Source organism: Otolemur garnettii, unplaced genomic scaffold, assembly GCF_000181295.1.
Source record: "Otolemur garnettii isolate 467f Iridium unplaced genomic scaffold, OtoGar3 scaffold00031, whole genome shotgun sequence".
Lineage (NCBI taxonomy): Eukaryota > Metazoa > Chordata > Mammalia > Primates > Galagidae > Otolemur > Otolemur garnettii.
In genome coordinates this window covers 9,922,466-9,947,861 of record NW_003852426.1, presented here as the reverse complement: position 1 = coordinate 9,947,861, position 25,396 = coordinate 9,922,466, and the positions used below count along the sequence as shown (strand labels likewise).

At 52.6% G+C, this 25,396-nt stretch overlaps 1 protein-coding gene across 2 annotated transcripts in view; it reads left to right on the top strand.

Annotated features, from left to right (window-relative positions):
• The window catches only part of KCNK5 (potassium two pore domain channel subfamily K member 5), a 39,699-nt gene extending 14,680 nt beyond the window's left edge, over nucleotides 1–25,019 (top strand). For both annotated transcript variants that reach the window (XM_023512839.1, XM_012804897.2), the window contains exons 2-5: nucleotides 17,968–18,079; nucleotides 19,478–19,644; nucleotides 19,931–20,099; nucleotides 22,053–25,019. In XM_023512839.1, the coding sequence (XP_023368607.1) occupies nucleotides 17,968–18,079; nucleotides 19,478–19,644; nucleotides 19,931–20,099; nucleotides 22,053–22,921 (1,317 nt within the window). In that variant the 3' untranslated portion in view covers nucleotides 22,922–25,019. The remainder of the gene's footprint in view (nucleotides 1–17,967; nucleotides 18,080–19,477; nucleotides 19,645–19,930; nucleotides 20,100–22,052) is intronic.
• Nucleotides 25,020–25,396: the final 377 nt, after the last annotated feature.

The window sequence follows — 25,396 nt, the reverse complement described above, 5'->3', positions numbered from 1 at the left end:
TTCTTCTCCGTCCTCCCTGCCCACAGGCCCTGCCTTGTGTCCCCTGGGATCCCCAGCCCTGCACCAAGCATGAGGGTAATTATTAATGAATGTCCTGAGCCATGAAGCTGCATTTCTCTCTCCCCTTTGGTCTCTCCCAGCCCCCCCAAACCCAGAGGCAGCGCCAACACAGGCTTCCTTTGTCCTTCAGACGGGCCCACCTCTAACTTGAAAACTCTCAGCCCTCCCAGCCACAGTCTTGCCTGGTCAGATTCTCCTGCCCCCCTTCCCCCAGCAAGTACCCTGGAGCTCATCACACCCACTGCCCCTCATCTGTGCAGTGCCCTCCTAGCTGGGGACACTCTGTTCTCTGTTTGGACAGGTCAATAGGTTGCCTGCTGAAAGCGCACGTCAGCATCTCCCTGGGAGCGTGCGTGTCTAGACCCAGGGCAGGCTCCCAGGGCTGAGGCAGGGCAACTTCAGAGTCATGGGGGCGGGAGGGACTTTGGGTTCTGTTCTAAAAGGTTCCCATCTCTATCAAGTGTGCTGGGGATTCAGGGTTCACAGAACTCAGTTTTGGCACAGTCCCTCTTGTTGGAATGCCCTCATACTGAGAACTGCATGTCAGCAACTCCCCACCTGTCCTTTGTTGGGGTCCTTGTGAATACATCTTAAAACTCCCCCTAGACATTGCACTTCCTGAAGCCGGTTTCCCATCTGTGTACACGCACACCTACACATCTCTTCCCCACATTGTGCACACACAGTTTAATTGGAGTTTAATCGGTGCTTATTGATCAAATCAGTAGGTCTGGCCAATGGCGTGGGAGACCCTTGAACAGACTGGAACAGGGATCCCTAATACCTGAGCTACCTGGGCAGAGGTTGGGGGTGGCTTCCCTGTACATCCATTTGACCCATTTCTCAAAGTGGGGCTGAGGAAATCAGGGAGACACAAGTTAAAGTGTATGGTTCTCTCTGTAAGCATTGAGTCATCGAAACTCAATTTAAAAACAGAAGCCAGGCAGTGTTGGGGAGACAGGATTATTAATGACTTCTTTCTCTGCTGCCCACATTTTCTGTAATATGGTTCTGTTGCTTTTAAAACAAAGAACTCAATCTTTTTCAGGTATGAAATATATGCATATACCTTTAGCCACTAAACACTGGTTATTGTTAATGTATGAGGCACAGACATGGCTTTAACAGCACATACGCTGAGAACGAGCATCACTTCTGTCTGTATCCACTGAACAGTGTACAGATGGCCCTTCGTATCTGCGGGTTCCATAGGACTGGCCTTGGGATTTGAGCATCATGGATTTGGGTATCTGTGAGGTGTCCCGGAACTAATCTCCTGAGGCATGCCTGAATTGTGGTCTTTAAATTTGGCTCCCAGAGTGGTGGCTTCTTGGGTAGCAGCACTGTGGAACACTTGGAGGTAAAGGGTCTCCAAGTTCTGCAGGCCAAGAAGTTTGAGATTGAACACCAGGCCTGATAATCACCAAGAAGAGAGTGGCTTCTTGATAGTGGCCTGGCAGGGCCGGGGAATCCTAGCCAGCTATACCCAGCATTGTTCAATGTCTCACATGAGGGAGGGTGGGTGGTGTCCTCCAGAAGCCTGCGACAAGTGCTTTCTTGGCCCCAGGGTAGACCTAGCTCTCCCAAGTCCCAGCAGGCCCAGGAAGCCTTGCCATGTCTTTCAGATTAACAGAAAACGGGAACACCAGCAAGACTGGAAAGAGAACTTACTATGTGTGTAATTCAAGGCCAGGAACGTGCTGTGGACAATAGTCTCAAAGCTTGGGTCAACCTGAGGGTCCAGAGGAGGCAGACTTGTGCATGGGGAGAGTTGGGTTGGGTGTGTTTAATATAGACTCTGTGCCCGCATGGTATGTATGCCACATGCTGTACAATTTTATTTTTCTAATTTGATAGTGCTAACTATTGTTGCTGCTTAATTTTAAATTAAAACGAATAAAATTAAATTTTAGTTCCTCAGTCACTTGCCATATTTCTTTCTTTCTTTTTTTTTTTTTTAGAGATAGTCTCATTCTGTCACCCTCGGTAGAGTGCCATAGTGTCAAAGCTTACAGCAACCTCCGGCTTTGGGGCTTAGGCAATTCTCTTGCCTCAGCCTTCCGAGTAGTTGGGACAACTGGCGCCTGCCACAACGCCCAGCTGTTTTTTGTTTGCAGTTTGGCCGGGGTCAGGTTTGAACCCGCCAACCTCAGTATATAGGGCTGACACCCTACTCACTGAGCCACAGCACCGCCCCATTGGCCATATGTCAAGTGCTCTGGAGCCACATTGAATTCTTTCCCATCTCCCAGGACTGCAGAGATACAGAGCATTGTCATCATCAGTTCTGCTGGACTGCGCTAACGTATTGGGTTGGGATCTACTGAGGTTTCTAAATGGCACACCTGTCTTCTGTCTGCGCCTAGTCAACTCTCATTCCTACTTTGGTCCTACCCACCAGAGAACTCGTAAGCACCAATGAAGTGAGTGCTGTCCCTGATCCATCTGATGGACACCCGTGAAACAGATGATGTTCTTTCATTGCACCGTGAGACTCCCTTGCCTCGTCAGTCCAAGTGGACACACGACGATGGGCAGTGGCTGCATTTGAGTTGGGACCAAGTTTGTAGAAAGCGGGTCCTTTTGCACGGACTTCTGACTTACCGCTCATGGTCTCCAAATTCTTTCTAATTGCCTGCTTCAGCCCAGCCACTCAGCCCACTCACTCTGCAGGGAAACGCCCATCTCCAGCCCCTGGGAGTAAACCCTGTTTCTTATGGTTCATAACGTACACTGGACTCTACCAGCTACATAGGTTTTTCTTCCCATTGGGACAAGAAGTATCTTCCCATCCACAAATCCAGAAAGAATGAAAGAATGGGTGGCTAAAATTTGCAGGAGTTTTCCAGATTATTTCTAGGGTCCATGGCGGGCCAGGAAAGGTGGAAGACCCCAGGGTAAGAGTAGGGAAGGGGCGGAGGTGTGGGTAGTTTTCAGAGTGGTGGCGCATCCGACTGGGAGAGCGCTCTAATCCTAGTTCATTCTCGTCTTTCTTTTTGAGCCTTAGTTTCCCCATTTGTATTTGGGCATCTGATCTTCCTTTGTGCCCTGCTGCTTGGACTTGAAAGGGATATAATGTGTGTCCTGGGGACTGCCCGTGCCTTACTGTTGGTTTGCCTGCTGTTGGTTTCTCTTGCTGTTTTCCACTGTTGTGTAATTTTTTCCCATCTCCCTGTCTGTCTCTGTTAGACTGCATGGTCGTTCTGGGTGGAGCCTGTCTTGTACTTTCTTTGTTTTGCCCTGTGTCTGGGCGCATGGCTGGTGCTCAGCAAATATTCAGTGAATCAGCTGCCCCTGCTTTGAGCTGCATTGAGCAAGGAAAGTTTGTCTATGACTCTGGCCCCATCCTCGTTGGGTAGTAGGTTGGGTGGGTTGCATAGTGCATGGGTGGTAGGGGCTGGTGGCTGGCGGGCACAGCTACGTTTTTGTCCCTCCAAAGAGGGGAATGGCCCAGCAGCCTCTGGGGGACGGAAGGTGAAGAGAACCCCTTATTCTCCCATCTTGCCCTTTTGGCTCTCCACTCATCCTGCGAAGTAACTGGCCACCTCATTTTATATACAGGGAGAGGGCCAAGGGATTTGAAGAGGACAAGCTGTGTCCTGGAAGTCCAGCTTGGTCAGTTCTTTAGTCCTCAGTGGCCCAGGACAAAGGGGCTTGCTCAGACTTGAGGGAAGGTGGTCCCCCTGGGCCAGCCCAATGAGTGGCTCTTCCTGCTACCACTTACCAGAAACTGGGCTCCACAGGGGACAGGCTGCATCTGTGCAAGGAATGGGTCCCACTCTGTTGCCTGACTCTTGGAGATGCAGTACATTTATGAATTTCTTTCAGCGTCCTCCAGCCACGTACAATGCACACACTCAAACCCAATAGCCCTGGATGTTTGTAAACTAGAAGTTCATGAATCAGTAGCATCTCTAATTTGTCTGTGCACCAGGCTTCCTGTTCTCTATCCAGCCTTTTGATCCATAACCTTGAGAATTAGTAAGGAGGTGGCATCATTTCCACTTTACAGATGAAGAAACTGAGGTCATGATTTGTTGAGCGAGGAGTAGCCAACGCTGTGCAGCCTGTCTGTCCAGTGTTCTTTCACTGCACTAAGAAGGCTGAGGGCAGGCCAGAGCCTGAGTGGTTATTAGGGGTTAAACGGGCTTGGAAAATGGCAGTGCCGAAAATCCCAGGCCTGTTAGAGGGGAGAAAGGATGTGTGTGTGTCTGCGGCATGGCCCTCGTTCCTTCTACCTCTCATGTTTCACAATGAGATTGTGTCTTAAAGTCAAGAGTTTCCATTTCCTGCTGCCTGGCCTGTCCCTGGTCCTGGGCCCCAGGTCAGAGGGGTAGGAGGTTTTTTAACCCCCACCCCAACCCTCACCTAGCCTGGCCTCTGTGCTAGGAGGGCCTGGTGGTATTTTTCCATACCTTCAGCACAAAGCGGCTCTGTTTCTTAACCCTGCTCACATCCCACGCCCAGTCAGCCGGGCCTGGGAGGTGGGCGGGGGGCCGTCCATGCAGGGCTACAGGAGGTGGGAGAGACAGTGATGGCTGTGCCTGGTCAGCCCTCTGCTTCCAGACGCACCTGGGCAGCAAGGGCAGAGCTGGCCAGTACTTGGGGTAACCAGCTGCAGAGGCTCACCTCTGCTCTTCATGCTTTTTGGGGATCCTCTTTGTACTGCATCCTGTGACCTGCGAGGGGGGGCCTTGGTGGCCAGTGCCCCTGGTGTAAGTAAGTGGTGTGTTTTGAGATCAGAAAGTCAGGCTTTAAGGGCAAAACTCCCCTTGCCTCTTGGTTATGATTTCCAGGTTGTCAAGCATTGAGGTCTTGGCTCTTGTCTCTAACTGTGACTTAGTCTTCTGTGGTGGGGTTTGACCCTGAGATTTGGGGGCCATGGAGGCAGAAACACACACACACACACACCCCCAACCCTGGCAGGAGTACCATCCATCCTAAGTTGTCTGCTGGTTTGCCAATAGTTCCCTGTACAATTTATTCTAGAGAGGATGGAGGCCAGCTGTTGTCTGTCTCCTGCCGGAGACTGAACCAAAGGAAATAGACTTGGACCTTAGCCGGAGGGATTTAGGTTAGAGTCAGACAATAAGGAAGGATTTGGGGACAGGTGGTTGGCTCTCAGGAGATCCTACAGGGAGCTTTGTGGGGAAGAATGGGGACAAGATCATGCTGGGAGGCCACAGGTGGACGAGAAGCTCAGCTCCGTGGACAGACTTCTTGGGGCCAGGCTTGCGTGGGAAAGGGTGGCTTGTAACAAACAGGTAGGGAGTAGAGAAACTCAGCTGCCCCAGCCCTGGTGCAGGATTAATACCATGCCCTTCTCTTTTAATAAGTGAAGAGGTTTATGGTTAAACGACTCGGTCATCTTAAACAAATTGTAATAAATGGATAGGCTTAATAATCCCTTATTGTGAGAACCACAGCCCTCAAGGAAAGGCAGTTACCGCTTACCCCAAGCTGCCAGCCATAGGTGAAGGGAGAAGAGAAAGGAGGGAAGAACCTTGGGTTGGGGTGGTTTACCAGGTTGTCTGAGGCATTCTGAGGGGTAAAGGTAGGGTTGTGTCAACCCCAACCCCTTTCCAAGGGTACAGGTGTAACCTGAGGGATGACAGTGGCAGGGTCAGCAGCAAGCTTCCTCCAGGGAGGTAGGAGTCTGGGGCCCAGGCCAGGAGTACAGGATTGGCAGCCTCCAGAGCTCAGGAGCTTCATGGTTCAGAGCATCCTGCCTCCCCACTGCTGGGAGAGCGAGAAAGCAATGGCTTGCATGGGAAGGTCTGAATGAGGCCAGCTGGCATCCATCTGCCCTGGACTTCCCTTGCCTGCCCCACTCCCCACCCACCTGCCTCCTTCCTCTGGAATCCTGATGGTTCCAAAGTCCACAGGGGAGCTGACTCACCAGAGTCAAGACCTCTGGGGGCTTTGGCCTTGTAGATGGGTGGAGTGGGGAAAGGCGTTGGGGCCAACAGTCACCAGCCCCTGTTGTGCCCACACCTGTCAGGTCTCCCCACCTCTGGCACTGTCGTCCCCCAGAAGGCACACATCCCGTAGGCTCAACCATCCACTTGGAACCTTGCTCTAGCACCCACTAGAGCTAGGTTCTGTTCTGGGATTAAGGGATGTTATAAAGTCACAGTCTATTCAAGGTGGATAAATAGGAAGCAGATAAACACACGTAAGGGAATGTCAGTAATGATGAGAGTGAGGGTGCAGAGCGGCGGTGTTTACTGCTCAGATGGCGAGGCTGCAGAAGAGAGTGAGGTGCTGGGGAGTGGAGGGCTGCCAAGCTGGAGGGACTGTCCCAGCTCCAGTCCTCCAGCTCTGGAGGCTGTGTGCACTGGGTACAGACCCTTAGGACGAGAGGTGTCCTCCCAGCCCCTTGCTCTGTATATGCAGCAGTAATAGTGCTCACTTTTCTTCCCAGTGCCCGTTTCTAGAACATGCTCTATGTCTCCAGCACCAACCCGGGCATCATTTCTCATAATTGGCACCCTAACCCAATGAAGTCATCACACCCCTGTTATCCAATACAGAAAGTTAAGCTCAAAGAGGTGGCAAGACATGCCACAGGCAACCCGTTAGTACATGCTGGCAGTGGGATTTGAGCCCTGGTGTGTCTGCTCTCAAGCCAGGGCCTATCTTCTCTGCCCTGGAGTTGCTCCAGAGGGCTCCAGACTTGACATTTGTGATGTTGAAGCAGATTGGCCATCCAGCTGGTGTGCCCCGTGCAGACCTGGGCTCAGAAAGACAGGCAGCAAGTTGGCACGTGGCAGGCAGCCGGGCTGACACTGAACCACGTCTCCCTCAGGTCAGCAGCCTGCAATGGGGAGATGATGAGTCAGCAGTTCCCGAGGCCTCCCTTGTGGCCTGCTCCAGGGGATGTTTTTAGAAACCTTGAGTGGCCAGTGACTCCCTATGGCTGCTCCTTGCACCCTACTCCAGAGATGGGATGAATCTAAGGCATCTCCAAGGGCATGGGGTAGGGAGCACAAACAAACATTCACCCTAAATGTTACAGGTAGGTCAGAGCCCTGGGTGTGACCCCCGTCCCTTAGAGCACTGTGTTACCTTTGTCCACCTGCACTGCCCTGCTCTGCTTTGGCTGGCATTTCCCAGCCCAGTCGCAGGAGGGGGTGGGTGGTCAGTTTCTTCTGTAGACGGGGCCTTCAACTGAGTGGAGGGTTTCTGGCACGTCTGCTCTCTGCTTTGTCACCAGCTTGTTATGTGGCTTCACCTGTCACTCGCCCTCTCTGTAGAACAAGAGTAGTAATGTCCATTTCGTCTGGTTTTCCTCCAGGGCCCTGCGTCCTAGTTGAGATTGTGGCGGGTGGGGAGTTCTGGGTGTGAGAGGTGGTGCTTGGTGCTTGTGGGGTTTGGGAGAGGAGGAGATGCGGGCTCGGGGCCTCCTAACGTGTCATGGAGGAGGAGCCAGACCAGAGGCTGAATCCAGTGCAAAGGCCTCTCCTCAGCTTCCTAATCCACCCTCCAGAGGAAAGTCCCTTGTTCCCTGGTGACCCACACCCTAATGGGGAAAGGGGCAGGGCTGCTCTGTGTGACCAGACAGGCTTAAGGGGTACAGGCTGAAACCATTTCCTGCCCTCCCCCCACACTGTCGGCCCTCTAGTTGGGAGACAGCTCTGGGCATCAGTCAGGTGTCCGACTTCCTTGCTTCTGGATTCTGGGAACAGGGATGGGAACAATGTCACAAACCCAGATATGTCACAGACACCAGCCCAGATCATGGATCGGGCCATACCCACCCTGGGGCAAGGCAGTGCTTGTGAATTGGGGTGTAAAGAAGCTGCAGGTGGATGAAAAATGCCCTTCTTGTCATTTAAGCCTCACTGGACATCCCACCTGCCCCAAGTCCTTTAGAAGTTGAAAAGAGAGTAGATTTTGAGAATGTGGCTCCAGGGGTCATTGGGCATGTGTTTGGGAGGGAGGAAGCTTTTCCTGCTCTCCAGGGCCAGTTCTCTGGCAGTCTCGGTGCCGTGGGACTGGGAAGGGGCCCTTGAGCTCCCTGTGTCCTCTCACAGGGATTCCAGCATAGCCCATGAGCTCACCCTCCAGGTGCCTGAGAATGCATGCTGACTCTCATCCTGAGCTCAGCCCCCCAGGGCCGCACTGTTTGCTTTAGCCAAACCTGCAGCCCTCCCAGGTCAGCCAGTCCCCACAGATCTCTGCCCTGGGCTTGCTCTCACGGGAGGAATGCCTGGCTGCCAAGGAGGGGTTACCGTCCAAGCCTGAGAACAATGGGGGCAGGGTCACCTGCCTTGTTTTCTTTGTCCCTCCCAAGTGAGGACAGGGTTACCAGGCCTGTGAAAGTCGGAAACCCAGAGGTTTCTGCTGAAAACTTGCTCCCATCTGGCACCGGCTTCCACCGATGGACATGAGAGATGGCCCAGGAGGGCGGACAGGGGAAGTCCAAAAGACGACAAGAGGACAGTCGTGCACACGCACGGCCTGCTGAGTGCTGACTCCAGGGCCAGGGCTTGACTTGGTCCCTAAAGTAGGCAGTGTGATTTTAAAAATATCACCAGCCTAGGCCTCGGACTATTTCTGTAGGTACTGCAGAAGTAAGACCCAGGCGTGAGTATTCTTCCAGGCTCCCTGATAATCTCAATATGCAGTCGAGGTTAAGGAGCAGAATACAGTGACACCTGAAGTGTGCAATGAGGATGGGAACAGTGTGCACTTTCCCCTTTACCTAGTGGGGTCCTTGGGGTTTAAACTAGTTGTGACCAGCACTGCAGGGCCACCATGGCAGTGTGGGGGCAGAAGGGGTGTGTTTTCTACACAGCCCCACCTGTGGCACTGTGGGGCATGCCCTGGCTGGCTGCTGCCTCCCTGGGCTGATGAGGGATGCCACATTGGGCACTGGGCACATTACTCCAAGAACCAAAAAGAGTGTAACCTGCAGTGAGATCTGGGGGAAACAGAAAGCATGAGTGACCCTGAGAGTGGGGCTCCTGACATGGGAGCCTGTCTTGCTAGGGGCTCTGAGGGAGCTGGGGCTGGTGGCTCATGAGCTGAGTCCTGAGAATGAAATTGTATTTTCTTGAATGTGCTATGGAGAAGAAGTGGGGGAGAGAGGGGCTGGGCTGGGCCCAGAAGTCATGCTTCTGGGCAGAGGAAAATGTGAAGTTTAGAGAGGTGTCATCTCACCTCAGGCAAGGGACCCCAGTAGTCCTAGTCTCCCCTCATTTTATAGAGAAGGGGATAGGCAGAGAAATTGAAGGTTTTTGAAGAACCTCAAGGTAGTGCTGGTAGAACTGAGCTGAGCCTGGATCTTCAGACCCACTGGCACCCTGGCTCACCAAAGTCTCCAACGTTTGATTTAGCCTGCCTGCCTTCTTCTAAAACATGACAATAACCTCATGCAGGTATTGGAGCAAATCTGAGAATACAGGTAAGCAAATAAGAACTTAATGAAGTCCATTTTCCAGCAGCCCATCTCTGATCTCAGGGAAAACAGTTTGTACCTGCCGCCTCCAGTCTCTGCTTCTGCCCTTTCCCGGGAGAGACAGAGCCCAGGTGAGCTGGGCCTGCAGCTGGCTCAGGTATCAGCCAGGCACTGTTGGGCTCTTGCCAATACCTTCCTCAGAAACTATGGCTGTCTTCCGAGCCACACCCTGGTCACCTGGCCTGGGCAAGAGGGCAGTGGGAAAAATACCAGGAATTCCTTCTCCCTGCCCTGTACACACTCTCCTTAGACAGGAAGATGGAAGGCCTGAGCCCAGCACCCCCAATAGCCTGCACTAAGGCAGCCACTGCACATCAGAATCACTTCTGGGGCTTTGTAAAAGCCATGCCCAGGCCAACAGAATGCCTCTGGCTAGGGCCCAGGCATAGTATTCATTTAAATCCAGAGTGGTTCCCATTGGTGGGCAGTTCTGTCTGAGATGAGAGCCAGGATGCCTATGTGGTATCCAAGACTCAGTTTCCTTATCTGAAAGGAATCCCAGCACCCCCCCCCCATGTTCCCCATCCTCCCTCCCACCTCCCCACCATTAACCATAAAGGAATAGTTTGAGGGGTTGGGTCAGTCTGGGATGGAGAATGAGAGGGAATGGTGATAATTGAGGGCTTGGCCAATGGAGTTTTCAGTCTCAAATTTGGGAGGGTTAACAGGTGGACACTTTCTCCCCAGGATGCGTCTGATATGCTGGTGGTCCCTTGAGGGCTGTTGGAAAATGGATTTCATTAAATGGACTTCAAACAAGCACTACCCACCAGCCCCCTCCCTCCCCAATTCTCTTTCTCAAGCTTCTATGGGAGATGAGGGCCTGCCCATCTTCCCTTTATTCCTAAGTCCTGTGGCTTTTAAAAATTTGAAAACCATTGTACATACTAAACAAGCCCAAACTGCACTGTTTGCCTAAAAAGTACCTGAGATAGGTTTACTAATTTCTTCCGGCCTGTTCTGCTCCCCCTCCAGCAGGGCTCCCCACACAGTTTCCTTGTTGGCGACCAGATGGACAGACAGACCAGACGCATGGGGAGGGGCCAGTGGCATCTTCTGTACAGTACAGCTGGGGGCTGGGAGGGAGTTGACAAGTGTTTGGTTGGAGTCACCACCTCCTGTCTGCTCCTGGCCTGTCTCACCTGTGGGATGGGGGAGGGCTTCCCTTCAGCAGCCTGACAAACTTGCTTGGCTGGACTAGAAACTGGTCAGGGTGACTGGGAGCCCTGGGAGGTCAGAGTTCAGGTGAGGTGAGCCTTCTCAGATATGGACTGGGGTATCTCGGATGTGTCCCTATTTCCCCTGACTCCTGGCTCTAGCTGGCAGGTAGACGGGGGTACCCCTGGAGACACAGTTCCCTGTCCTTCCTACCATGTGGCCTGAGGAAGCCAACTGAGCAGACCGAGAAAGTTCAGTTTTCTCTGTTTAAGCAGGAAGAGATGGAAAGTGGTGGCAGGTATGCACAGAATCTCCTGTTCTCACCCGGTTCTGTCCTCCAGGCACAAGGCCGTAAACCCCTATCCCTTCTCTGCCTCTGTCCGGGGCATGCTGGTCCCTCTGTTTTAGACTTGGGGATGAGTGGTCTTTGCTTCTAGGTCTCAAATCACCACACAGTCTGCAGTCACAACATTGATTACAGATACATTTATTCACTGCTCACTGTGTTGTAGATGCTTTTCATATGTCCAGAGCAGGCGTTGTGACTGCAGATAAACTGAGGCTGAGCGGCTGCTATTGACCCAATGGAGAGACTACCTCTGATTCAGACCCAGATTGATCCCACCTTTTCGATGAGCATAGGTTTGCACTTGAGAGGTGGCCCCGTGGCTTCCTCAATCTCAATGTGTTGTTATATTCCTTTTCCTCCTATCAGCACACCCCCTGCCCTGGTGGAGAGGTTCCAGGAGGGACAGGCCTCCCTTCCTGCAGGAAGGACAATCTAGTCACCCTGGGGACCTCTCCCAGCCTCACTGCTGTATGCTCTGTCGTCTTAACCCCTTTCCTTGGGGCTCTTGTCTGCATCCCTCCTCACCTTGCCCTCCCCAGCCCCCTGCCCTCTTCTCATCCTGGTGACCCCTGGCTCTCCCACCAGCTGGACCCCCACCCCACTGCTGCTGGACCTGTGCCTCTGCTTCCTGCCCTCTTGCTAGGTAAAGGTCTCCCCCTTGTTGCTGATGAATTTCACTAAAACCCAATTACAGAACAGTGCTGGAAGACGTCGGGGATGGAGAGGCATTTAGAGGATAAGTTATTTGAGGCTACAGAACATACTTTGATTTACTCAAATTTATTTATTCACTCATTTAACAAATATTTGTTGAGCAGTTACTATGTGCCAGGCAGTGTTCTAGGCACTGAGAATACAGCAATGGAAAAGGAAACACACAAGTTTCTGCCCTCGTGGAGATTACGTTCTGGGGAGTTTCTGCATTCTGGTGCATCCCTGGGGTGTCATTTCATTTGTACCTAGAAGCCCACCTGCATTTCCACCTCCCCATTCATAGATGGTACAGTGGTTAGGAGCCACATTGCCTAGGTGCACATCCCAGCTCACCACTCACCAGCTGTGACCTTGGGCAAGTCCCTCTGTTTCCTCATCTGTAGAATGGGGATAACAATAGTCTCTGCTTGATAGGGTATAAAGATTCAGCGAGCTAAGTGATTTAAAGTGCTTGGATCAGTGCCTGTCCTCATAAGTGCTTGCATATCAAGTATTATTTGAATATCAACTTATCTGTAAAATAAGGATGAATAAGTTCTGCCCCCACCCCCCACACACAAGGTGGCTGGGAGAGCTAAGTGAGAGGCATCATAAGGGCACCACGTGGGTGGGGGAATTAGCTCTATTGCACCTCCAGGCCAGAGGGACCAAGTGAGCTTTGATGAAGTGAACTATGGATTGATGCAGAAAGCGATAGTAAAGGAAGTTCAGCTCACAAAACCCCTAATATGAGTCCAGTGGAGGCTGGACTCAAGGAGGATTGCTGAGGCTGTCTTCTGCATCATAGCAGGATAGAGTCCTATGATCCCAAAGTGGTAGCAGCTACGGGAACTAGATGCAGGGCCAAGACCAAGAGTGGCTGTGGTGCCAGAGAGCTGTGATCCCAGACAGGCTGACATCTTGACTTCACTTCCACTCTCCCAACACTATATAGGGAAAGGCCCCACCTCAGCCCTGTCTACCATGTCCATAGGTGGGCTACATGTCTCAAATCCCTGGGTGTACTCACGTGTCTCTCCAGGAAGGGGACACCCAGAGACTGCTGCAGGAAGCCTTAGATCCCTGGAGGAGGAGAGGGTGTCTGGGAACCTAGCCTACGTGGGCAGGGAGTGCCTGGGAAGGTGGGTAGGGGCAGCTGGATGTCCAAAGCTCTGGGCTCTAGAGCTGGATGGCTGGTCTGAGTGGCTGGACTGGTTTTAGGGCACTGTTTTTTCAGCTGGTGGAAGTATGCACAGGCCTCCTTCCTGTGGCCTTTATGGGAACAGGGGATAGGATAATAGCAGTTTGGACCCAGATGGGCCTGGGTTCTAGTTCTGGCTTAATTGATTTTAGCACTGCAACCTCAGGCTACCTGATTAACCTCTCTAAGCCTCAAATTCTTATTTGTAAAATGGAAAAAATGATAGTGTCTACCCAGCAGGATTCTGTCCTTGTTAAATGAGCTTAAGGGACATAAAATGCTTACCATAGCACTTGGCACATAGTAAGCCCTCAATAAATCACAGTTGCTTTATGATGAGGGTGAGGGAGGCAGGGAATTCTATTCTGCCCTCAAACAAGATCTGAGCCTGGGCTGTGTGCAGGCTCTTTTTCTCCCCTCATTCTCCAGGCTTATATAGAGAATGAAAATATTGTCTTGTGTGAATTTGAGAGCCAAGTTAAAGAATCCTGCAAGTGAACAGGGGCCACCTCCTCCCGAGTAAGCTGTTTCCCTAACCCCGAAGACGGGACGCCTCGTCTAAAAGGGTGTTTGCCTAGCTCTCCCATGACCCTCCCCATGACCCACCGGCGGCCTCAGCCCTCAGTCAGCTCTTCTGTTCTGGGAGACCAGTTAAGGCTGCATCCTCATCCTGTGTGATGCCAGCCAAGATCAGTGAGGCATCCACACCAGAGCCTCGGCGACTCGGAGCTGGCACCCCAAGTTCACATCTGGACCTTGACTCCCTGAGCTCCCTTGCTAATACCGACAGAATCTTAGGAAGAGCTGTTTAGGTAATATATGTAGAAAGGCCCCAGCAAGGGGGGTCTGAGTGCTACAGCACTGATGCTACTAATACGACTCTCCCCCCAGCTTGCTGCTGGGGAGCCCAGGGGTGGGCAGAGCAGGGGGAGACTTAAAGTTGGAGACTTGAAACTAGTAGCCCAGTTCTGCCAGGTAACCTCTCTCTGCCCAGTGGGGGTAATTGCTCCCACTGGGTCTTTTCAAGGATTGGTGGTACTCCTGGCCCCAAGGAGCTGGGGCCCCTGGGATGTACCTGCCTTTAACTAGATGACCATGGAGAGATAAAAGAGGTCACATCACGGGGCAAGTGAGCTGCTTGGACATGCACATGACCAGCAGGACAGGGCAGGAAGCCCAGCTCTCCATCGTACCACACTCCCAACCTTAATGCCCTCTTTTTTTCCTTTCTTTTTTTTTTTCGGTTTTTGTTTTGTTTTGTTTTTGAGACAGAGTCTCACTTTATTGCCCTCAGTAGAGTGCCCTAGGGTCTTATCTGATAGCAACCTCAAACTCTTCGGCTCAAGTGATCCTCTTGCCTCAGTCTCCTAAGTAGCTGGGACTATAGGGACCTGCCACAATGCCTGGCTATTTATTAGACAGGGTCTTACTCTTGCTCAGTCTGGACTCAAACTCCTGAGCTCAGGTGATCGACCTGCCTTCGCCTCCCAGAGTGCTGGGATTACTGGTGTAAGCCACCGTACCTGGCCTTTAATACCCTCTTTTGTTTGATGTCTCCTTAGCGCCCACTAAATGATTTTCAAATCACAGGTTACCTTTGGCAAGCTAGTGTGTCTCTGGAGGAGCAGAGTTTGTGTTTGGGTGGGGTTGTCCTGTGGATTACTGGGCATTTGGCACCTCTGGCCCCTGTCCACTTTATGCCAGCAGCATAAGCCCCTCACACACTAGAATAAACGTGTGGGGAGGATAGAGGTTGTGTGTATTCACTATGTTATCCCCTAGAACAGTGCCTGGCATATACAATGCCCCCTCAGGCAGCATTTCCAAACATACCCAGAAAGCACTGCCACCCCAACACCCTGGTAGGTGGTTGTACCCTGGCCTAAGTACTTTCCATTAACAGAAATTGATTATTGATTGCTGCAAAGGGTAGCCCATTGTAAGATAGCTCATTATGCATAAAAGCCACCCCATCCCCACTTGGACCTTGGCGGGTTGGTTAGCATACTGTGTGAATTCTGACACCCGGAAGGGACCAGTGTGCTCCCTATGCCTGCAGGGCACAACGGGCTTGTTACCTCCCTTCCCTGGAGTTGAATGGGCCTGGAGTTGACAACATGGCCCAGGATTGCATTTACTTTTGGCCACCACCCAAGTGTTTGCTGGCTCATGGTCACCTAAAAACCGAGGACGTTCTTCTCCCATCAGTAGTCTTTCCAATCCAGAGTGGAAGACTTGAAAATTTAAAAGGATACTCATGACTTACTAATTTTGGCCCTGTTTCTAGTCCAGATGGTTTAGAGTCTCAGTACTATCACTGCCACGTCTTAGCGACCTTTCTGTCTCATGCTCATCCCCAATTTTGCGTCCTCTGCATATTGGATTGGTAAGCTGTCTCTGTCTTCAGTGTGCTGTTGATTAAAATATCGAAGAGGCCAGGCGTGATAATGCAGACCTTAGTCTAGGTTGATAGTGATCAATACTTCCTGGAGTTGTTTGTCTGCCTTTGAATGGACCTAATTAATCCTCTCTTCCCCCTACATCTCTGTCTTGTCCACATGAGTATCTTTAAATCCATCTGTTAGCTGCCTGGCTGATATCTAGATTTACTGCATTCCACAAAACTTCAAGGCTGTGCAGCCTCTTTGGAAAAGGAGATGCACTCAGCTGAGCGTGACTAGGTCTTGGTGAACCTGTGCTAGCCTCTAGTGCCTACTGCTTGTGCTTCTAAATGTTCCAGGCATTCTCTTCTCCCCATTTAGAAGTTTGTAGGAGTTCAGGTTTGTTTTCCAAGTTTCTAGAGTCCACCCTTTTCCTTTTTGTGAAAATAGGGACAGCTTGTCTTCTGACATTTTCCTGTTCCCCATGATTCCATGGGGATGACCTGACCATGGTGCCACTGTGTCATCTGTGGTCAGTCCATTCCCATTTCAAGGTGTCCTCGTGTGCCCTTTTCATCTGTTGGAGGTCATCCAGTTGAAGACCAATATCTGAGATAAGAGGTCGGAGCTCAAGGGGAGCTGAGAGGTGCTGTTCTCTCCACCATCTGTTTAACGTTAACACACCAGGTCACAGCACCTCCTCATTCTCTTGCTCCAAACATATGAGGTCAGGCAGTTTAGCTCGTGAACTCATCCTAGAGCAAGAGCTACCTCCCTCATTGCTAAATATCACTGTAGTCCCCTTCAAAGTGCTCCCCTTGGCCATCTGGTGACTGTAGTGATAGTCAACAATGAGGTAGCACCTCGTCTACAGTGAGTTCACAAACTGAATTGTCAGGACTTAGAAGAAGACAACTCTAATGGCCATTCTAGAAAAAGAGTTCCAAAATTGCTTTGAAGGGTGGACTAGGAGCTGGTGTCAGTGCACAGCTTCCCAAGGGGAGTACCTCAAAGGTGACCATAAGTGATACTCAGCAATGAGGTGTGTGTGGCACTTTTTCTAGGATGAATTTGCAAACTTAACTGTCAGACCTTATAGACTTGATATTTCTAAAAAGCCACTGGGTGGTCCTTAGTATTTGTGTAAACGCTCCTGTTGGCTTGTTAGTGTTTAAGTGTCCTGTGGTTTATTGCATGTCTGAGTGACCTGACTGGCCAGAGCTCTCTCTGTCTGAGGGCAGAGTCTGATGTTACTGTCCCACTCCTTCACATGGCTGCTCTGTGCAGCCTTCAAAGCCTCCGAGGGGCCCCGGAAATGCAGGGGAGGCCGAGCAGTGAGCAGTGTGGTCTGATGCTTTGTCAGACGAGCATGGCATCATGGAAAATTCTTCCCTGAGTACACAGATCCATTTACATGAGCCTGCCGCTGCCTCTGCGAACTGCACATTCCTCAGAACAACCTGCCCTTCCCCCTTTTCCCCATCAAGCTCCAGCCCTGCCTTGGATGGGTTAGAAATAAGTTCTTTGGATTTCCTTCCTGTTGTAGCCCTCACGCCTCTGCCTCGGCTCCCTGCGTCCTTGCCTTGATCTTTGTAAGGAACCTGAGTGCCTAGTCTGATGGCCCATCCTAGAGCCCTCCCTGGGGACAGGACTCAAACTCCAGATTTAGCGCTCCACCTAATGAGGCTTCTGGGGTCCAGGCTGTGTCAGCCGATGACACCCCATTGGAAGGTTGGGGTAAGTGGTGGGCAGAGTTGAAGGATGAGGCAGAGACTCGCCAAATAGAAACAGTTTGGCCATTATCAGCACTACTGGAGCTCCTCTCCTCAGGGCTTCCTGGTGAATGTCCCCAGGTGGCCTCTCACCGACAGTCCAGTTGTTGGGATCTCTGTGTAGGTTAGTAGCACAATTTTGAGTCACCCTGTCATATATTCCGATCTATCTTTTCCCAGATAATTGCTGAGCCCAGGGCAGAGAGAAAAAGGGATACAGGGAAGAGAGGGAAGCGAGAGCCTGTTGGGGGAAAGGGTAGGTTACAGTCCTCAGCACGGGCACAAGGGAACCTGCCAATTGCACGCCCTCAGAGGATGGATCTGGAGGCACTGAGCTGACCTCAGCAGGCCAGTGGGTATACGGAGATCCCTCACAGGAACAGGCAGAACACTTTGTGGAGGGCTGAGTGGGGTGTAGGGGACCTCCTTTTTGTCTGCTTCACATCTTTTTTGGAGAGACAGAATAATTTAGTGCGGCAGTTCTCAAAGTTCCCTGGACCAGAAGCATCAGCAATCACCTGGGAGCTTATTAGAAATGCCCCTTCCCAGATATGCTGATTCAGAATCTCTGGGGTGTCAGCCCCAGCAGCCTGTGCATAGCAAGCTCTCCAGTTGGTGCTGGTGTATGCTGGTGAGATTGAGAAGCACTGGCTCCCTGAAAGAATGAACTTTGGAGCCAGATTTCCTGGGTTCATGGCCTTACCTGCTGTGTGACCTTGGACAAAAACATCTCTGATCCTTTAAAAAATGGAGACACTAACTGCCACCTGGTTATTGTGATAATTAAATGAGAATGCTTATAAGGAGTTTGATGCAGTGCTGCCACTCAGAAAGCATCTGCGTGCCCTCACCTCTGACCTTTATTGTCTGTCTTTCTCTCCTCTCTTTAGGTGGTATCTGATGCTGCAGGACAAGGCGTGGCCATCACAGGGAACCAGACCTTCAACAACTGGAACTGGCCCAATGCAATGATTTTTGCAGCCACCGTCATCACCACCATTGGTAAGTCTTCTGCATCCTTGAAGATACCCACTTCCATGTGCATTGGAACTTGATAGGAATCCAGCTCTGATTATTCAGCCTCGTCCGGGCAAAATCAAGCCAGTTCAGAATACGATGGGGGTACAGACATTCTGGTTACTTGAGTTGCTTTTGTACAGTGTGAGTCAAAGTTGTAAGTGTGCCTGTCACCCGGATAGTGTGCATTGCACTGCTAGGTGTGAATTTACGCATCCCCACCTTTCCCCTCAGTCTGTCCTTTTGACACCTTCCTGGGGATTCAGTCAGTCTTTGGTGACTAGCCATGCCTGGGAGACAATTCCATGAGTCCATAACAAGGACATGGACTGATATGAAGAGCCTCACAGGGGACCTAGGCAGTCCAGGCTGCTCACTGCACAAATCCCACAGACCATGCTTAACTCAGCAAGCTAGGTGTCTATGCTGGCTCTCTGTGGCCACATAGCCAGCCAGCCCAGAAGTTAGTGGCTCAGAACACAACTTGCTATCTTCCGCCATTCTGTGGGTTGCCTGGGCTCCGCTGGCTGGGTCTTGCCTGAGCTCTCCAGTGTTGTGATAGTTAAACGACAACTGGGTGGGGTGATCCCTCCTGTCACAGATCTGTCAGTGATGCTGGCTGCTGGTTGAGAGCACAGCTGGGGATAAAAGCACAAGGCCTCCACCTGTGTCTCAGGCACCTCCCAGTATGGCAGGAAGGAAACCCCTAAAGCAAGTGTATCAGGGGAATCAGGAGAAGCAGCAGATTCTTGGACCTCTCCTGTCCCATGTCACTTCTGCCTCCCTCAACCACGTCCATGGTCAAAGCCCCCTGTCAAATGGAGGAGGATTGGACGGGATACCCCCTTGATAAAGAAGTTGCATCAGAAGAGAGGGAATTGAGACCTGCTACCACAGTAGCCCTGGGCATCGGCACAGGGCGGGGCCCCTTCTCATTGGCACAGCAGTACCATGTGCACTGGTAGAAGACCTGGATGGTGGAGGTGCAGCCCCTGCCTTCAGGGAGCTCCCAGGTTAATTGAGAAGACAGCCCACACTGTAATAATTGTTTTGTAAATCATCATGATGGTGGCGCCTGTAGCTCAAAGGAGTAGGGCGCCGGCCCCATATGCCGGAGGTGGTGGGTTCAAACCCAGCCCTGGCCAAAAACTGCAAAAAAAAAAAAAAACAACAACAAAAAACAAAGAATCATGAGGAAGGTGTGATCAAGGGAAATATCATTACTTAAGTTCTGATACTAGGTCAGTATCAATTGATCTCTGAGGACTGGCCTTAAGCTGGGGTGGGAGGTGGTTTTCTGTGTGTGTGGTGGGTGCAGCAGCCCATCAGGGGCCACCCCTCCTGCTGCAGCTTTGTTCTTGGCCTCACTCTCTCCTTCCTCAGGCTACGGCAATGTGGCTCCCAAGACCCCCGCCGGTCGCCTCTTTTGCGTCTTCTATGGTCTCTTTGGGGTGCCGCTCTGCCTTACGTGGATCAGTGCCTTGGGCAAGTTCTTCGGGGGACGTGCCAAGAGGCTGGGCCAGTTCCTTACTAAGAGAGGCGTGAGCCTGGTATGTCCCCAACCCTGGGCACTGGGCAGAGGTAGGGGGACCATGATGGGTAAGGGGAGGATGGGAAGGCTCTAAGAATTAGACAGGGGTGTCGGGACAGACGGCAAGAAGGCAGTTTCAGAGCTCTCTCCCCTCCTGGGGAGGGCTGGGAGCACCTTTCCCTCCTCCTTTCCCAGTGGGAAGCCTCCCAGTCCCGGTGCCCAGCTGCCTCCCAGCCCTGTGGGTGCCATGCTAGGTCTCCTGAGTCTCCACTACTGTCTGACTTGACCTCCTGCTGCCCTGTCAGCGGAAGGCGCAGATCACGTGCACAGCCATCTTTATCCTGTGGGGCGTCCTGGTCCACCTGGTGATCCCGCCCTTCGTGTTCATGGTGACCGAGGAGTGGGACTACATCGAAGGCCTGTACTACTCTTTCATCACCATCTCCACCATCGGCTTTGGTGACTTTGTGGCAGGTGAGTTCTTCCCTCCACCTTCCCCCTTCTGTCTCTAATTCCAATTCAGCAGACCCTTACTGGGGACCCTTGGAAGGCATTCCATGTTCTGGGCACTCTCCCACCCAGCGGGGTTCTCAACCCACCGCTGCTGCTGGCAAGAGAAAACCAAGGCACAGAGTAATGCAGAAGACTCTTTTCTCTCTTGCTCCCTTTCTTGGATATGGCATTTCCCCTCTTCCTTTTCTCTCTGTTCAATCTCTGATCCCTTCCTCTTTTCTGTCCTAATTCCTGAGCTTGGGCTCCTAGAGGACTAGGAGTAGGGCTTCAGCTTGCAGGGTTTGTGCTTGTCACCCTGTGTCACCCCGGGCCAGCAAGTGCCCCTTCCCCACACCCTATCCCGCCCTGGTCCCAGCCTCCTCTCATCCTTCAGGATGACTGAGGGAGCTCAGAGGCCTGGAGCTTTGTGCTTGGCACAAGCAGCTTAAAGACAAGGGAGGCCTTCTGCCCGGCTGTCCTCCCCTTCAGCCCTGGCCCTCCCTCATCCTCCGCCCCTGCTAATCCAGGGAGGCAATAAGATTCTTTGGCCCCTTTGTCTGAAGGCCTGTGACCAGCTGGCCCCAGCCACTCACATACTTGTGCCTGTGGCCTGCACAGTGTCTTGGTTCTTAATCTTCTTGACACCCTGTTTGGCCTTGTTGACCTCAACCTCCGTTGAGGAGCCTCTGTTCTCTACCCCCTCCTCCTCCCCAAGAGGGCAGGGGCGGGTCACCAGCCTTGTGTCCCGTTGTATGTGGAATCTAAGAGGGGGGAGCTTGAACAGGAAGGAGGCACACTCCACTGCCCCCGACAGATCTGGGCTTGCTGTCCTGAGAGGAGGCACAGTCCTGCCATTGTGTAGCCCTCAGGGCCCAGAGCAGGCTAAGGAGAAGCCTTTGTATCAGGAGAGTACAGCAGATCATCTAACTGTACTTCCTCAGCTCCAACAAGACCCCAGACCTTTGCCTTACTTTTCTCATCTGTAAAATTGGTGAAAATCCTAGTGCCTACCACATAGGATGGTAGAAATCCCACACATGAGTACTGAGGACAGGGCCTGACCATATTAGTACATGTCCTCATTGCTTGTGATCTGGGCCTTGGGCAAGAGGGACAGCACCCCTCTGACAGAGCCCCTACCCCCGGGAACCTCTAACATGACCCGGGAGACAGCCCCTTTTCTCCAATCCCCACTCCAGTTGTTCTGTGTTCACTCAGGAGTGGGGCAGGGTACAAATCAGGGTGATTATATGCGTCAGGTCTTAAAAGAAATCTCAAATAATCCCAGGGTGTAGCAGAACCATCAGAACTCTGAGGGGTAAGCCAGGAAGGCTCCCTTGCCATACGAGGGAGATGAGTGGACAGAGCCCTCCAGGCCGGGGGGGAGCTGCATCTCAGGAAGACAGAACAGGAAGGCAGGGAGACAGACCAGATCATCAAGGAGAATAAAGTTGGTTCAGGGTTCTGCTGCCTGGGTCATCTCGACCCAACCACCAGCCTCATTTCCTGTTAAACCAGTGAGTCCATCCCCAGCTGTGATGAGGATGCAGCAGCCCCCTCCTCTCTCTTCCACCCATTCCGTTTTTAACTGAACTGTGTAAAACATACACACACAACAGCTAGGGACAATTGCAAGGCAACTACTTATGTGAACTGTTTCTTGACTTGTGTGTAGGCTACATCTCCAGTTCCCCAAAGTCCCTTTTGTTTCCCTCAAGTCATTGTCCTGATTTTTTTGTAGTTGAGGAATCTGAGGCTCAGAGACAGGGTGGTGGTTGGGATGGGGCTGTGAGTGAAGGGCCCAGGCCATCAGGGAAGATGGGGCAGTGCAGATGGTAGACCAGGCCCCTCCGTGCCCTCAGGACACCTGCTCAGATAGCACAGTGTGGCTGTTGCACATTTCCAGGTCCCTGCTGACCCTCCCTGTCCTCTCAGGTGTGAACCCCAGCGCCAACTACCACGCCCTGTACCGCTACTTTGTGGAGCTCTGGATCTATCTGGGGTTGGCCTGGCTGTCTCTCTTTGTCAACTGGAAGGTGAGCATGTTTGTGGAAGTCCACAAGGCCATTAAGAAGCGGCGGCGGCGGCGGAAGGAGTCCTTTGAGAGCTCCCCCCACTCCAGGACAGCCCTGCAGGTGGCAGGGAGTGGGGCCTCCAAAGACGTCAACATCTTTAGCTTTCTGTCCAAGAAGGAGGAGACCTACAATGATCTCATCAAGCAGATTGGGAAGAAGGCCATGAAGACGACCAGCAGGGGTGGGGAGAGGGGCCCGGGCCCGGGGCGGGGGACTCAGGACAGCGGGCTGCCAGCCATCCCTCCTTCCTTGGTGCCCCTGGTGGTCTACTCTAAGAACCGGGTACCCAGCTTGGAAGAGGTGTCACAGACACTGAGGAGCAAAGGCCATGTGTCGAAGACACCCAGCGAGGAGGCTGTGACACGGACCCCTGAGGAGGGCTCCCCCACCTCTGAGGTGTTTATTAACCAGCTGGACCGCATCAGCGAGGAGGGAGAGCCCTGGGACGCCCAGGACTACCACCCACTCATCTCCCAGAATGCCAACATCACCTTCGTGAATGAGGAGGCCGGCCTCTCAGATGAGGAGACCTCCAAGTCCTCGCTGGAGGACAACTTGGCAGAGGAGGAGAGGCCCGAGCAGAGGCCTGAAGCTGAAGTGCCCTTGAACTTGGGCGAGTTCCCCTCCTCAGACGAGTCCACCTTCACCAGCACTGAGTCCGAGCTCTCTGTGCCATACGAGCAGCTGATGAACGAGTATAATAAGGCGAACAGCCCCAAAGGCACATGAGGCGGGGCCGGCTCCCCACTCCACCTTCGACGGTTTCTTCCCCCTCACCCAGGGTGTCCTGTCATGGCCGCGACCCCTGGCCCCTGGTGGGGGGCAGGCCTGGAACTGGGAGTGGGGGGCCAGGGGCCTCTTACCTTCATCCCCTCCAGCTAGATGCTACTGATGGCAATGGCGGCCGCCTAGGACAGGGCCTCTGTGCTGCAGAGTGGTGCCCTGGCCGTGGGGGCATCTGTCCTGAGCTTGGCTGGTGCATGTGATGATTTGAAGATCTGCAGGCTGGTGGGACAGGCAGGCGGGACTGACCCCAAGGAGGCCTGTGCCTGCATGGATCTTTGCCCCATCATTTGGTTGAATGTCACGGTTCTCTGAGGCCAACGCCTCAGCTATTTGGGTTCACCAGTATTACTGAGCAACTTGCGTGGGCCTAGCACTGAACCAGACATTTTGGAGAGAGAGATGGGATATGCCAGACCCAGTTCTGCCTTTTGGAGCTCTAAAGTATTTGGGGACATAGAACTGTGATATGGGGGCTGGGCATTTCAGTGCCTCAGCAGTAGCAGGACCTGTCCCCCATCCCTCTTGGGAGCCTACCTGCAAGGCTGTCCTGCCAAGTGCAATAGGGTGGAGACTGCTTGGGGAAGGAGGAAGGGAGGAGATCGTGGGCAGGGGCTGAAACTGTCCTGATTTGAAGGACCTGGAACAAGCCCATTGTGGGCCCAGGGTCCCAGCCCCCCATGAGGTCTGCCTATCTCAGAGCCCTATTCCCTGTCTCAGACCAAGTGATGGCAGATGCAAGGCTTTCTGCCCCACTGTCCCTGAGTAGTAAGAGGAAGGGGAGTGGCAGAGCGTGGCCCACCAGAAGTTGGGCCTCATGGTGCTGGTGGATAGGGAGCTACAGGCCCAGCTCTGGTTCTTCTGCCTTCACCCTTCTGGCTCCCTGTAGAAGTGCGTGGCCCAGCCCCTGGTCTTAGGACCCACACTCCCCATTCTGCTCTCTCCTCCTTCCATGTCTCCAGAACAAGGACCTCACTGTCCCTTTCCTCCCCACCCTCCCACGGGCCGGGTGGGGTGAGGCCAAATTGCTGTTGGCTCACAAATGGGCAGCAGCCAAATATGTGAATCAAGCTCTTCTCTCCAGCTACTGTTCATTGTGTGTGCATGCGTGTGCATGTGTGTGCATGTGCGTGTGGAAAGGGTTTGCGTTGGGGACCAAAAGATAATGTGGAGCTGTCCACAGACTGTGTTTCTACTGAGGGTGGGCAGCCTTGCTGCTGCCGAAGTCCTTGGGGTCTCCATGATGCTCACCCTGGGCCCGGCCCTGCTGTCCTGAATGTTTTTGTTATTTTTTAAAAATGAACTGCTGTTTTTATATACTTGGAATCAGTTGTTGCCTTCAGAGCCAGTGGTTAAAGCACAGGATCCTAAGCATCGTGACATCCAGTGTCCACACTATGGGCTTTCCCTGGTGATCTCTGCTAAGGCCATGACATCACAGGCCAAGTCCCCATGCAGAGCTGTGGAGGGACACTGGTCAGCAAATGAGCCAAGGGTGGGGGAATCTGTCAAGGTGACTGGATGCTGGGCAGGGGCAGGTGACCACAGCTTCGAAGGCCCTCTCTGATGCTGTGCTGTCTTCCCTCCACTGTAGGGGCAGATGGGGCCACCCCTCTCCAAACATGTGAAGACTGTTGGGCATTGTGTCCACACCAACCTACCCTCTAACCCAGGGGTCCTCAAACTTTTTAAACAGTGGGCCAGTTCACTGTCCCTCAGACTGTTGGAGGGTCGGACTGCGGGCCCTGGGACGAGTCGGCTGCTAAGCAGGGTAGGCAGCAGCATCAAAAACACCCAGCAGGCTGGATAAATGTCCTTGGTTGCCTGCGGGCCATAGTTTGAGGACGCCTGCTCTGACCATTGTGGATCCTGCTGCCCTGGCAGGGGGCTGGGAAGGCGAGTGACCTTGTATTTTTCTGTGAATTGTTTTAATGAGCTTGTTGGCTGTCCTTGAATGGCACACACTGTATGTACATACTGGCAATGATGGCAAATGTAATTTATTTTAACATTTTTTACAATAAAACATGAGGTGGATAGGCCAGCTTGGTGTGTGCTATGTGGGGGGTGTGACGAAGGGCTGGTCTGTGGCCCCTGAGCAATGGGGGACACAGGTCAGGGAGGACTCAGGACAGGCAGGAGTCAAGAGGATTAGGGTGGTCTGGGAGGGAAAAGGGGAGAGGGTGAAGAGCGGCAGCTGAGGCAGCCTCTTAAGAGGGAGGGATTGGGGAGGAACAGCACAGAAGGGGTCCACGGACCAAGAAGGACTTAGACAAGTGAGGGGGAAGGAGGCGGGTGTTGATGGCAAGCATATGTCACCAGTTTGCCAGGCACTGTTCCAAAAGCTTCACACTCAGCAATACATGAATGAACTCACTTGACCTTGCAGCAGCCCTATGAGGTGGGTATCCATCCCCTTTT